Source organism: Denticeps clupeoides, unplaced genomic scaffold, assembly GCF_900700375.1.
Source record: "Denticeps clupeoides unplaced genomic scaffold, fDenClu1.1, whole genome shotgun sequence".
In the NCBI taxonomy this organism is placed as follows: domain Eukaryota; kingdom Metazoa; phylum Chordata; class Actinopteri; order Clupeiformes; family Denticipitidae; genus Denticeps; species Denticeps clupeoides.
The window spans coordinates 23,059-38,749 of record NW_021629743.1 but is presented as its reverse complement, the minus strand read 5'-3'; the positions used below and the strand labels follow the sequence as shown (position 1 = coordinate 38,749).

The following is a 15,691-nucleotide window of genomic DNA, read 5'->3' as shown; positions in this document are numbered from 1 at the left end:
AATTCATATGCACACAGCTGCCCCCCTGAGGGCAGTCTATTTTAATGTTCTGGCTGATCAGTGTGTGTTTGTCTTCATTTGGCTGTTAGAAGCTAAGACTGATTTAAGACGGCAGATGTGCCCCGAAGAGCATCATACAATCTTCAACACTCTGAAGCAACTTTCTTTCTTGCAGCTCCGCAGTCCGGCTTTTTTGCATTCCAAAATGGGGTCCGCCTGAGCAGTGCGGCAGGCGCTCAGCCCTCCTCCGCCGGAACTGGTGGTGCTGCACCGCTGCGCACCGTGTTTATCACCTCTGTTGGCTATCAATTAGTTCACAATCAATAAACCCTCGGCAGTCAACTGGCTCTCTGCTGACAAATTAGAGGCCTGCCTCCCAGGTCTTCTCTGTCTAGACGTGCAGCTTGTTTACGGTGGGCACATGTTTATTGTGTGTTCCTTCACTCCCTGCCGATACCTCATGCTTCGCACCTGGCCACTTGACAACTCTCTGCCACGAATATGTGGAATGACGCACAATACTGTATGAGCAGTCGTTTCCTCCTTCATATTTTATGTGTGTATTTGCACATTTGACTCTGAACCCACCTTCAGAGGTCCTTTGGGCTTGCATGATCATCCAAACGCTAGTCATTTTGTCTCTGGCTGTTTAATTCAAATGGCTAAAATAAAAGCCTTTTCAGTGAGTATTTATTAGACAACTGAAAATGCAATTACATACATCAATAGTGCATTCAAACGACAGCTCAAGACCTTCCTCTTTAAAGAATATTTAGATTAAACTGTAATTTTCTTGTTGTTGAACTTTGTGTACAGAATCTACAACAGAGTGAATTAAATAGATGTATTCATAGTTGGGGTCCTAGTGAACCGGAATTGATCTCTTCATCGATGGTAACTTGAAAGCACGTTGTAAGTCGCTCTGGATAAGGGCGTCTGCCAAATGCCATAAAAGTAAATGTAAATGTAAATTTAAATGCATTAGAACACCAGTGGGCATAAAGAGGCAGGTACTGTAAGATGCTTTGCAAAATGCTGTTGATTGATTATTTATCAACTAATATTATGGTAATTATTAGTAAAAATAGAACTGAATCCACAGATCAGAATTTAATTTGATTTAAAAATTGTTGATGCCTTGTTTTTTTATTAAATTCAATTACATTTTTAGTTTAATGCTTACTTAATTCAGAGGCATGGAAGGGTCTAGAAGAAAAAGAGTAAGGCTACCCATAGATGCTGACAAGCCCCCTGGCAAATTCTGAACTCCATTGTCTGTTTTGTCCAACTGTTTGACAGTTCCAGACGTATGGAGTCTCCCAGCGCTCCAAGGCCCCACTGCTCACTTTTTTTTCTTGAGGTGAGAGCAGCTGCAGGTGACCAGTCGCTCCAGGTGCAGATCCTACTGCTCTTTTTTTGCCACCGCCATTTGCTATGGGTTCCTTGTAAACAGAGAGAGGTTCTGACAGCAGCCGCTGTCCATGCTTCTGAAACGGCTACTCGGCAGGTGCCTCTGAGACCTGAATAGTGTCAGCTGGGAACCACTCAGGTGCACAGTTGCACCAGTACAGTTCAAATAGTACAAGCAGAGCAGCAACTTCAGTCTTGCAACCTTAAACTCTACAAAATAAAAGTTTTGTTTTAGTTTTATTTAGGCTAATGACGTATAACATACTAATCTGTCAACATTAAGGCTGGATTTCGTTGCATGAGCCATAATTGGGTGAATACACATTGACACTGTCACGTTCCGGTCCGAAATGGGGGTTACTCCGGTCCGGTGTCCGGACCGGAGTTTCACTGTTGTCATGTGTAATGTTCCCTAATCGTTTTCACCTGTGTCAAATGTATAAAGCTGCCCTGTTCGTTTCTGTCCGCTGTCAGGTCTTTGAAGTTATGTTCCGTGTTCACCAGTGTCTATGTCTCGGATGTCTCCCCTGTCTTGTGATTCACAATTAAACCCGGTTTCGTGATGTCAGGTGAAAGCGTCCTTCATTCCACGTCTTCTCGTCACTCCTCGTCCTCCTCTCCGTTCACCCGCCGCGTCATGCCCGCATGGACGTGACAGACACAGCATGTCATGTTGTACTGGAGTCCGAGGACACAGTTGGGAGAGAAATGAGACTATGTATTGGGATATTAGGGAAAGTATAAACAAACAGGAGTAAATAATAAGATGGTGACAATGAATAACTTTATAGCCAAATTATTTAGACAGTGGTGCTTCTTTATATGGTTTATCTGTTTATTTAGATCTGTCACAATTTTGTCTTGTATATAATATAAATCCAAAACACACTGTCACCCAGGTGCCTTTCATCGCTGCCCACTGCTCACTAAGAATGATGGGTTAAATGCAGAGGACACATTTCGTTGTGTCTCCGTGTGCTGTGCTTGCTGTGTATCACTCTGACCCCTGCCTCTGGCCCTCCATCCCAGCTGTTCCATGGTGATGCTCGGCGTCAAGCACCGCACTGGGTCCGGCCTCCCGATATTCAACTTTTGCAAGACTGCATTCGTTGCCATACATAAGTGTTTGTTTTTTTTACATAGACCCCATAAGACACACCCCTTTTCAGATGTATTTTGTGCTGCGGGGTTCTTATGGCAGTGGTGGCCTAGCGGTTAAGGAAGCGGCCCCGTAATCAGAAGGTTGCCGGTTCGAATCCCGATCCGCCAAGGTACCACTGAGGTGCCACTGAGCAAAGCACCGTCCCCACACACTGCTCCCCGGGCGCCTGTCATGGCTGCCCACTGCTCACTCAGGGTGATGGGTTAAATGCAGAGGACAAATTTCACTGTGTGCACTGTGTGCTGTGCTGCTGTGTATCACATGTGACAATCACTTCACTTTATTTATTATTATTATTATTATTATACCTGTTGTGGCCAATACCATCCTTTAAAAAGAAAAATGCTGATATTTGTCAATGATCAATGGGATTTTTTGCCAAAAAAATTATCCCAAGCTCAGAAATAAAGCAGAGGTGCAGATAATCAACAGAACGAGAGTTTCCCTGATTAAAAAATAAGAAAACAGAAACAAGAACCCTGGCTTTCGACCGTACGTTGTAATCTTTAATTCCCTGTAGTGACTCGCACATCACGTCGGCCTGCTTTACAGCTCTGTTATAAACAGCAGCGTCTCAGCTGCTGTATGAGCGAAGCATTATAATCACCATAACAGTGTGCAGGAATATAATGAAGCTCAGACAGGCTTTCCTCTTTTATACTGCTCTGGCATGGCACTAGCTGCGACACCCTGCTTTCACATTTGTATTTGGCCCTTTTTCCTTTTGTGTTAAATGAAGTGTGTTGTGCGCTCCAAGCCTCTGCAGATGTAATTTCAAAAGGTCACCGGGAATAAATTATTTCAACAATGCAATGCCATTTCTGTCCAGCATGCATTGTGAATGAGATAACATTCTCATTCGTTTTGCAACATTTTGATCTATTTTTCATTTCCCTTATTCTTTCATCTCAGGGTACTGTCGAGTGTTAAAAGGTTAATATTTTCATTGAAATGTTTTATCCATTCTTAACCCTCTCAGTGCTCAATTTACACAGTGAATTTCAGCAAATAAGACTTTGGCATTAACTTGTCTGAAGATTATGGCATTGAGGGTGAGGATCTTTGCTCAGGAGGTCTCAGACTCTCCGTGTTTATGATGAGCTGCAGGAATTGAGCCAGCAACACTTGAGTTGCATCACATGACCCCAGACACCCCACAGTGCTCCCAAATGTTGACAGTATTTTAACCTTTGTCACAGCATGCCTCGCATGCTGAAGCACACATGCTGTCTGTGGCTTCACCTGCTGCACGTTTCAGCATGCTGTGGATTTTCTGCAAAGGCCCGTCAGGGTAAGACCAGCCAGAAAGTTAGAAACATTTCATATCATTGGGGGTATTTTTTTTCATTAAGTTTCCTCTGATATTCCTTTGTTATCGTTGAGCATGAGTCCAAGGCAATTCTGTTCCAGCGAGGCAGTGGCTGCTCCACAGCTTGATAAAAACCTGGTCATTTGCTAATGGTTGTGACTATGAGGCATTGATTGGGGGCAGAGCAGTAAGGGTGTTGCACCGACCCTGCCTCTCCACTGAGCTGCTGTCTTCGGAATTACGGTATCTCGTTATCGTTGCAAAGAAATTAAATATTGATTGCCCTGCCGGTAAAGGTGTCATTGTTTGGAGTGACCGATTCTTGCTTACTGTCTTAATCTTCTCCTGGGCTGTCGTGACTGCCACACTTCACTCCAGAGACCTGTACCTAATGAACAGGACTAATGAATAGGAGCTGTGGTGTTTTTAAATGGTGGAAACAGACATACTGTACATCCATGGTTTTAAATGTCTTTACTTATCCGGCCCCATCAGGTAAAACTGAGAGATTATTTAAATGGTCACATTGACATCATACAAGAAACATAATGTTTGTTTTGTCTGTTAAATTATGTCTATGTTACTCTGTATACCAGTAATGAAATACTGTAGGCTATTTTAAATTACAATTTCAATGTTTCAATAAATAGCGTTATGTTGTTTCCATTAAATTTGCCATCCTATGCGTGACAGTTCTGGATCTTTTACTGTATTGGTTTCATTGCCTAGTTGAAACATGGAATTTGACCAGCAGAGATGTAATCTGGGTGTGGCACTAGAATATCTTTCCTCCTTATTAAATAGTTCGTGGTCAAAATTACATGACATGATATACCATGAAATACTTGCACTGGTGGACAGATTCTCCCTCTCGTGTGTTATGGCTCAAATATTTGATTCTAATCTGTTTAAGAACATCAAATCAAATCACATTTATACAGCATGATATTGCTTATTTACAAGGGCAGGAAATCGATTTTTTGGGACACGGCTGTGTCTAAATGCATGTTAGACACATGGGAGAAAAGTCGATTTGATGGACAGGTCTAGGAGAGTTTGTGTTTCAGCTGAATATTAAGTTTAGAAGGGACGGAGGTGTTGATGCCGTGCAGAATGTGCAGTCTTTTGTTTTTCTTTTAGGACTTAGTAGAATCCAAAAAGGACTCTTTTCAAGTGTCTTGGATTCAGTCTTCACTTCCAAAATCATGTATGTTCTGCGCTCCTTCTTTCACTTGCTGCATCCACTGGGACAGAGCAACCGTACACTTATTTATAAATCAGCATGTACAGAAAAAAAAACCTTTAATCTTTAAAGCACATGCACATTTTAAAACTTTTACTAGGCACAGTTCTGCAGAGGCAAAGAAATAGCTCTCCAATGTGCAGAACAGGTTCGTGTGTACAACGACACATTTCGCTGTGTGCACCGTTTGCTGTGCTGCAGTGTATCACAATGACAATCACTTCACTTTCACTTCACTTTCAGCTTCTAACTAGAACAATATGTGCATTTAGCATGTCTGTTGCTTACAGATGAAATATATGAAACACACACGTGCCGTTGCAGTAAAAACACACATTGATGTCTGCCTCACCCCACATCTTCATGTGTTCATGTTTCAGAGGCAGTTAAAACGCTGTGACCAGCCTGAAGCCTGCCCAGCACCAAATGTCAGCTCTGTGCAGACCCCCGGGGATGTGAACTTTTTCGCCAACCACCTCGCAATTCCTGTCATGGAGTTCACGTCTGCTGCGGCTGGAACAGTTGAGGTGCTGGAACATCACACAGGCACACACTGCAAAAAGCCCCTTAACATTGTGTTTCGTTGTTTTTTTTTAGTTAAGCACTTTTTTAATTTGACATGTTGATGTAAGTACTTCTTAGCTTGATGTAAATTGCTAATTACGTACTGTCTACATACCTTCACACTGTCTGCTGTATATTTTACGTGATTTCACACTGCTGAGTGTTGAATGCAAACTGCTGATTAAGGGGGTAAAAAAGGAAGGCCGATATATTATATTTGACATTATGTTTCACTCTGACAGAATGATGAAATCAATTGTAATTATCCAAAGTTAAGCTTCAAAGGGAAGAAAGAAAATGTACCAGAGAACTCTCTAGTACAAATGAGGGGAAAAAGTAAAAATTATAAATGGCTGATAAAGGTGAGACGTGGGACTAGAAGGAATGGAGTAAAACCTCACCAATCAGCACCATGGACAGCTCAACTTTATTGTTAAAAGAATGTGAGTGTGGGGAAGGGGGGCCTTAGTGAGCAGCCATGACATCCGGGGAGCATTGTTGACTTTGTTAGATGTCAATGTGCAAAAAATAAGTTCAATCACTGTGGTTTGCATTGGTCAAATCTGTTTCATCATTTTCTTCTGTTTGGTGAGCCCCATCACGCATGATAACATAATGCTTTGCATGTTGTAAGCCTTCTGTCACTGGTCATGACCCCCCTTCCTGTTGTCAGGGAGACGAAGGGTGGCCTTTTGGTTTACTGAGGGGTGGTCACATGCTGTGTCGGTCAGGGTTAGTCTCTATGTGTTAACATCACATGTTTTATCGTTCAACCAGCTAGGGTAGCTGGCTGTAACAGAATATATGTTATCTCAGTGTCACAGCGGCGGTAGGCACAGGACAGAGCAGGAAGGACGCATTTGCAGGACGTCTCACGAGATTTTACCTAGAACAAAATCAGAAAATACAGTCAAGTCAAAGCTTTATTGCTTTATTGTCAGCTTTATTGTCAATTCTGCCACATGTACAGGACATGCAGAGAATTGAAATTTCGTTACTCTCAGACCCATGGTGCTTACAAGTAACATTAAATACAAACAGTAACATTAAATACAAAGGTATAAATACAATTTTAAAAACACAATATACAAATAAGGGCACATGGTGGAGAAAAAGTGGACATAACACAACCATTTACATACAACGACTCGGCAAACACTACACACGACAGGCCTGCATTGAAACCTGCATTTAAACTGCATTTGTGAATGAATGTGCCATCACTCCACTTTCGGAACACTTTGAAGTAAGCCGCGAGTGAAGGAACGAACAAAACTAATATTCCAAACCACACGTCTATGTGGTACAGACACTGGGAAACTGTAAATGTATTTATAAATAACTATGCACTTAAGGTGCGGTTGAAGGTTACATTTTCAAACCTTGTGTTTGTTCTCACTTTTAAAACATTTATTAAGAACATTTCCAAACAGCCTCCGAGAGAGCCTGCTTCGCCTCCACAATACAACCCAGACCCCCAGACCGCAATGCGCTTTCGCAAACTTTTGAACGAGTCCACTCTGCTTTTTGGAGAGTAGAGAGCATGCGCTGCTTATTACTGATTCTCTTCCGGGGATCACAGGTTCCAGCTCGCATGTGGCCTCTGTTGTTGTGGCAGGCATGAATTTGGTATTGAAGCAGTCACACTCATGGCCCAGAGGCTTAAAGATTGCAAATGAATTTATCCATCATTTGTCTGGCTTCTCGCAAAGACCACTGCATTCCGGAAGACCTGGCCGGTTTCCACGCCCAGCATCACACCCAATGGCGTGGAAGTAAAGCGGCGTGCAGGGAGGAGGCACTTCGGACCAGCGAGAACACGGTTTAATTATGCGGAAAGGATGGATGGAGATTGGGTGCGAGGTACGCCGCGTCTCGGAGCCCCGGCGGAGGCACAGGCGGCTGCCGAATGATGAACTAAAAACTGTGTCTTAACAAGGTTACAGCCATCCGTCAGCTGAAAGAAAGCATATGCAGAGAGAGCAGGACTGGGAGGGAGGGAGGGAGGGAGGGAGAGAGGAAGGAAGCTGGGTGCTGGCATATCCTTCAGGAATGTCTTTTCTTGTTTGTACAAGAAGGAGAGAGAGAGAGCGATATTCTCGGCGTTTATTAGTTCTGCATTGTAGTAACTATGAAAGTTCGAAAAATCTTTGGGGCTTTTGATTTGTGAATGATAGTGAGGCGGTTTGAAAGCAGTTTCTCTCTCTTTTAAAATCAATGAATTCCCTCAACTTTTCAACAAATGAGAAGAAGAGCGAGAGAAAGAGGGCAACAGAAAGAGAGCGAGAGAGCACAAAGCATCCCCGGATCCCCGAATCTCCGGCTGGCGGGAAGTGTTGAATGCTTACTGGGAGCTTGCCATCTATTTGAAAGGCGCCTATCAGTCGACGTAACAAATGCATTCGTCAAATGCGAGTCATTATCCACTTTCCTTTTGCGGCCTGTGCCATAATTACCGCAGCTTTTATTCATTTCCGTCTGCTAATGTTGGGAAAAAATTATTCCGTTCGGCCTTTTTGAAACAATCAATAAACTGACCAGCACTAACACAGTACACAATGCTTGCCGTGTCATTGTGTAATTCTTTCATTGTTCATAACCTGTGATTTTAACCCACAAAAAACAATGGTGGCATAAAAGCTTTAAGCAAAGGTCAGCAAAGTTCTTCATTGAGCTTTAACAGCTTTAAGCAGCATAACATATCTGGTGCATCATGTGATTTTTGCATCAACTCCTGATCACACACACAATTCGCCAAATTGATGAATGGAAGAACGGGAAAATGGATTTTAACTTTAAAATAGTGACAGAAAATGACATCTTTGTCACAACAAAAAAAAATTATAACGTTTTTTTTTTCTTTAAGTAGACATGGGTGTGAGCTCAACAGGGTTAATGCAGTATACCGAGAGGATATTATGACTAGGGAGGTGAAAAGGAACAAATTTGAAATATGCAAACAAACAAACGCACACAGAGTCATGCTGCCATCTGTCTCGGCGCCTTGGTTGTCAGAAGCTTGTGTAAAATGTGTCAGGTCACCTCCAAAGTTGTGCATCCGCCTCACATCCACTCAGACTCTTTTTGTTGGGGGGCATTTTAAGTGTGGTGTCTGGATCCAAGGAGGTATCTTGACCACATCTGAGCTCTCTGTATGGAGTGTGCTTACCACATACCTCCAAAGGACTTTTTATTTTTTTAGATGCATTTTGATTTGAACATATCATAACAACTTTATGGTCATCTCCAATGCGTTCTAACATCTGATGAGGCTCGGCATTAGATTACAAAGATGAATTCTAATGCATTGGTCGTTAAAATGAGATGGATCGTTTTGGTGCTCATTACTGCCATGGACAGTAAAATGTGGCTTCATAAACAAATGGACTGTCTCAGCTTTCCTCTCCGATCTCTCGGGGAGCAGGCGTCCATGCGCCATGGTGACACCTCCTCCACTCTCATTGGTCCATCTGTCTAATCCTGCATACATGCTTGGCTAGGCATTTGCCGTGCTATACTTGTGTGCCCTAAACTGTGAACGTAACCTTTTCCTGGCATACAGCGCATCAGGATGAATTAGAGTGTGGGGATGTCGGGCAGCCCACTGTGGGGAGCAGCACCAGCCTTGGAGGCGGAGTCTCCAGCACAGCCAGCAGCTTGAGGATCCTTCTGAGTCAAAGTCTGCAGATTTAAAATGACACACATGCTCAGAGGCTTTCCTTGCAATAATTGAGAATGTGTGTGTGTGTTCTTATCTTCTTAGTGAAAATAAATAAAATAATTATAAGTATAAAAATGGCAACTCAGGCTTTCTTTGCTTAAATGCTTAAGCTAAATTGCTAAAGAAAAACAAAAAATATATATATTTTTTATTGTTCAGGCCTTCGTAGCACTAGAGTATAACTGGGGAATTAGTGGCATCTTGTGGCCAAAGCAAACTGATTTTGAACTATTTTCCACATAAATGGAGAAAAGGACTTCTTGTCATTAAAATATCATTATAATGTTAAAATTATATATAATAAATTCATCCTAATAAAACCTCACTGATGACTGGGAAGCACAACAGAAGTCATAGAAAATGTTTGTTTTTCAGAACAAGAAGTAAGAGCACAATATCTTAATGGTGTATTTATAATGCTATTAACTTTAAAACCCTTCTTAACCAGTGATTATAAAATTGTGTTTTTAAAGATCATGTTGATAGATCTTCTTGGGATATAAAGGCGGTGTAGGATCCTTGGAGGATTGAAAGGAGGCTTGTTTAGTGGCCAAAAATGGTACTGTAATTTCTGCCAGAAGCGGGGGAAGAGAGTGATAATCAAATTGAACCTGTAGCTTCCTGTTGCAGACTGAAAGGTTTGTCATGAGTCATGAGCCCCAAACTTACTTAAGTATTTGGTCTTTATTATGTTCATCTTAGTCTGCTCTTGAAGAATCAGACAGTGCCTAAAAAAAACTTGAAAGGAATGTTATTCATTCAAAAATTCATTCAAAGTTTTGAACTTGCAATTTATCATAGTCACTGGCTAGTTTGATTTATTGAAGCATTTTATTTATTTGCCCATGCAAATAAATAAATAAATATAATATAATATAATTTTTTTTCTGTGCACAGGGTAAATCCAGTCCATAGCTGCTTGTGTCGGCATTTTCTCCGCAAAAGACACCTTCACTTAATGCAAAGTGACGGGTCAGGGAGGCTTCCCCACTATGCTGCCATTTGTGCTCCTCTCACCAGCTGGTCACTGCATACTGCTTGCGTTCTCCATCCCTGTTCAGATCTTAGAATTGATAACCAGTTGAGACGTGTGCCCAAATGCGCTAACACTTGCCACTGTTTATTGGTTCATAATGCCTCACAGCCATGTCCTGTCCTGTCTATTCTACGCCGGAGCAGATCAGGACCATACAGACGACTGTGTTCAGGCTTCCTGTCCAGAGGTGCCGCACTCATCATTGGACAGCTAATCCAATTAACTGTGTGAAGTTGCTACAGCTGGATGTGGGAGATACCTTAGTGCTGATGTCTTGTGATCAGATGTGTCTGTAGACTGGTGAGCAGGGGATAGGCTGATATGTGACACAGGCCGAAGCATGGCCCACCATCTTACGATTCTTGTAGATGGAATTTTTTAAAATGTGTTGCTGTCTGCATTGATATACCTCTGTTAATGGCAAATCTGATTAGCATGTATTCCAGAACTATTAAAATGAAAGTGGTCACTTTAACAGTTCCATTTATTTCCTTGTAGAAGTCATGCTGTAACCTGAGTGGTAAATTCAATGTGACAAAGTTGTTGAAAATAGTGTGTATTTAAGAAACCTTCATATTTAGGGTGCTTTCACACATTAATACATTTGCTTTAGTCCAAAACAGTCGATGATTTGGAACATTGTATAATTTTCCTATTGGTTTGATTTCCTTTCACACAGGGACAAATTCACGCAAAATCCGTTGCTTTCTCTCTGTTGATTGGTCAGACACAAAATAAATTGAAATGTACCTGTTCTCAAATCCTATGATAGCGTTTTGTCCTGTTTTGGTTCAGTACGTGTTCTCACCAGATGAATCGCACCAGAGTTCATGATTTGATTTGAACGCCGCTTTTTGGGTCCTTGAAAAACTAACTGAACCAAAAAGGAAGCAAATTTGAGTTTGAATAATTTGAATAAATTAACCAAAAAACACACATGCAAGAATTTGGTCAAATCAGAGCGTTTTTTTACACTGTTGAAACACCTTCACAGCATTTAGTCATGTAGGGTTTACAGCATTTTTCTAGGGTTCACACCTGCCACCAAATATGAGACTCGGATTAATCTCAAATGAAGTTCAGCTCTCCCAGTAGAATTTTCCTGCCACAGCAAAAGCCATGGTTCATGCACAAAGGGATCACATCAGTCCAGTGAAGGGCACTGTATGTTCATCCAGATGGAATCTGCCTGACTGTGAAAGGTTCTCATTTTAAATTATTTGAATTAATTAATCAATAGGGACTTTACGTCATTTATCGTAAACATTGTTGTTCAACAAAGTGAACAAAAGTGAACTTTTTAGTGAAAGATGGTGTTTAGATGTTGCTGCGTAATGTTTAAATCAATTAATGAACATCTAGAGACCTGGCCAAATGAATGTAGAAGATGCTGATCTTTTTGAACGTTGAACATTTTATTCTTAATCGAAGCGCAATCAAAAAGGCAGCCATTCTTCACAAACAGCTGGTCAATGACTTCTTATCTCCGTCAGGCCATGTTTAATAAGCCATTATGGAGGGTGAGCATGATCCGGAAATGTTACGCGTGGATCTTAGACAATTAAAGATCTCCCTGCCGACACTCTCACAATCAATATTTTTTTCCTCCAATCTTATACAGACTGGAAGGGAAAGTATCTTTGCTTGCACACATACACTACCCTCCTTGAAGACTATTTAGGAGCAGAAAACGGTAATTTTTCATGTTTTGTGTTCTCATTTCATGACAATGTCTCGCATGTCTTCAAGGGCTACGCTGCCAAATGTATGCCTTATGCCGTTCAATTGAGAATTTCTCATTTAAAATGCATTTCTTTCATTTTCTGCTGCCTTAAAATGGAACTGTGTGCGGAAATGGAAACAGTGTTCTGTTGGGAAAATAAATACACAGGGGAAATTGAACAATGCATTAACATCTACCTCTTTTAAATGATGCTAAAAAGAAGAGCAGAGAACATTTGTTCTGCCACCTACATCTGATGCAATATTCCCCCAATACCACACACATATAGAGAAGAGGAAGTGTTAGAGGTTCTGGGTGACTGCCAGTGTCCTTCATCGGTTGTTCCAGTCAAGTTCTCGCAATGGCGGAATAATTTTTTAGCGATTTACCAAAAGAAACGTGCACAGTTCAGTCTCAGAATATCGCAGAAGCCTGTGTTAGAATGTGAGCAGTGGTGGGTAAAGAAGTGGCCCCGTAATCATAAGGTTGCGGGTTCAAATCTCGAACCGTCAAGGTGCAACTGAGCAAAGCACCGTCCACACACTGCTCCCTGGGCGCCTGTCGTGGCTGTCCACTGCTCTCTCAGGGGATGGGTTAAATACAGAGGCCACATTTAACTGTGTGCACTGAGTGCTGTGCTGTATCACATGTAATAATCACTTTCACACTTTCACACTACTATGTAGTGAAATTTCACATTAAGCTATATGGTCAGTTTTAATAGAGACTCTAGGCTGATTAGTCTTTGATTTTATATCACATGGATGGCTGGATGTGAAAGAGAAGGCTGCAGTGGTGCACTGTGGCTGGAATTAGAGTCTGCTGAGATGCTCAAGGCTGCGTGTTGTTGTGAAACCTTGGGTCCTGGTTTTGTTGAGGAGGATACATACTGCCTACCTAAAAACTCTTGCAGACAATCTTCACATGGATAATTTGTTTCGCAAATCAATAAAACATGCAGAAAGAACGATCCAAATCCAAGGCCAAGATATTAATCAGTCTGGATTGTTGGCAAATTTTTTATTAACACAGTGGCTCAGCATTGCCAATGGGGACAACTTCCCAACTGGAGCCATCAACTTTTTTTTCTCCTGAAGAGACATTGGGGTCAACACTTCTTTCATTTCACCTCACAGTGTGAGTGTCAGCTCTGCTGCACTAATTACATTGTAATTAACCTGGATTTAGGTTTTGTTGTTTTAAAAGTGGGACACTTTCTGTCACAGCAGGTGTCCATGCACCTGATTATGGAGTCCTGATCCAATGCATCTGGTACCATTATGAATGGATCGGGAATCCAAAAAAACTGAATTAAAGTGGACTCTGTGACTTACTTTATGCAGGTTCTCAGCTCAGGGCAATCATCACACGCCTGTGGGTTTGTTTGGGTTTGTTTCCCTTGTTTTGGCCCTTGTGCCATTTTTCTTTTGTGTCCTTTTGGTAATAAATCATTGTTTCCTGTATGTCCCGTCTCTGCACTTCCTAACCCCATCAGCCCGTGGATGTGACACTTTCCAGTAAATTCACAATGGAATCAAGTCTGGTTGAGATGTCTTTAGATCTCACTCTGTAGGAACCCCCACCTAGGTGGTGAAATAATCCCAGTGCCACTGGTGGCATGGATCTGGAACTCTCCAGCACTCATCTGCTTCCCTATATAAACGCACCCAGGGATACTACTGAGATAACTGAAGAGTAAATACAAGGTTGCTAAAGTTGAAGTGAGTCCATTTTAACTTAAATCTGATAAAGACCTTTTTTCCACTGTGAAGTGTCTAGAGACCCGTAATGGACCATGCCTTGAAAAGCCTTTTTTTTCACTTTCAGTTCATTATCCCAGTTGCCGAGAAACGCGAGCGGTAATTTAATGTGGAATAAAAGTTATGCAGCTATATCCTCAGCTACTGCAGGCGTGTTTACAGCAGAAAGTCATTGGTCTGTTAACTGCTCCGCTGTGTTGGAAATGTTAAAGAGTTGCACCCTCTTGCCCGTAAATGTGGTTTATGTACCTATATTGTGGAATTGTCTCCCTCTTAATTAACAGTTTGTTTTTGTTCCACCACACCAAAATCTGGAAATTAGATTTTTTCCCCCTTCCTGATGCTTTTCAATAGTCTCTCACGTAATTATTTATTTAATGCAGTGCAGAATAAAAACCTAAACTTAATATCCACATCTTTCCACCCATTTTACAAATGAAACATACATAACAATATTCCTATAAAGAACACAATTTTTCCCTTGTGTATGATGATGCAATAAAATGGAAATTACAGTTAAAGGAATATATATATATATATATATATATATATATATATATATACACACACACACACACACACACACACACACACACACACACAAACACACACTGTGGAGGCCAGGTCTCCACTTTTTGTTAAGTACATAACTCCTCATGTGTTCATTCATAGTTTTGATGCCTTCAGTGAAAATATCTATATATGTGTGTGTGTGTATATGTATATGTATGGATGTATGTATGTATGTATACATACATATGTAGATATATTCACTGAAGGCATTATAACTATGAATAAACACATGTGGAGTTACGTACTTAACAAAAAGTGGAGACCTGGCCTCCACAGTCACCGGACCTGAACCCAGTCGAGATGGTTTGGGGTGAGCTGGACCACAGAGTGAAGGCAAAGGGGCCAACAAGTGCTAAACACCTCTGGGAACTCCTTCAAGACTGTTGGAAAACCATTTTCAGGTGATGACCTCTTGAAGCTCATCGAGAGAATGCCAAGAGTGTGTAAAGCAGCAATCAGAGCAAAGAAACTAGAATATAAAACATGTTTTCAGTTATTTCACCTTTTTTTGTTAAGTACAGAACTCCACATGTGTTCATTCATAGTTTTGATGCCTTCAGTGAGAATCTACCAATGTAAATGGTCATGAAAATAAAGAAAACACATTGAATGAGAAGGTGTGTCCATTTACATTGGTAGATTCTCACTGAAGGCATCAAAACTATGAATGAACACAGACACACACACATATTCTTTTTTTTTTTTTCTTTTTTTTGTAGTATTAAGTAGTATTAAGGCCTAAATTAGGTTGTTCTTGACAATGGCTGTCTAATCCTTAACTTCTGTAGTGGTATGAAGAAACTTTTGGGCCAAACCTTTGCTTTTTGATAAACTGGGGCAGAAAAGTTATCATGCCATCTTTCATTAACCTGAGGATCTTTTTATGACCAAGGCTTTCCGCCCTCGCATTGTGGAATCCTCATTTCACTTGAACTCAACACGTCCGGCATCTCATTGAAGTCCCTGTTTGATTAAATTAGTGATAGCTGCATGGAATGACAGCTGATCCCATTACCTTCACTGCTTTCCAGCGTTGGCGCTTCTCATTATTCCCCTTTCACTGTGCTTGAATATTCATATGCTTGTTGCCAACAATAGGCCATTAGTTCTGGTTGCTGTGAAATGATGTTGCACTAAACAGCTCAAAGCACTCACGGCATGAGTGTCCCGTGCTTCAAAGCGTGAGCTTT

At 41.3% G+C, this 15,691-nt stretch overlaps 1 protein-coding gene across 1 annotated transcript in view; it reads left to right on the top strand.

The window, feature by feature from the left end:
* The window catches only part of LOC114773210 (inactive N-acetylated-alpha-linked acidic dipeptidase-like protein 2), a gene marked incomplete at its 3' end in the record, with an annotated part of 115,053 nt that overhangs the window by 76,437 nt on the left and 22,925 nt on the right, over positions 1-15,691 (top strand). The window contains exon 9 of the mRNA XM_028965717.1: positions 5,505-5,651. Within this exon, the coding sequence (XP_028821550.1) occupies positions 5,505-5,651 (147 nt within the window). The remainder of the gene's footprint in view (positions 1-5,504; positions 5,652-15,691) is intronic.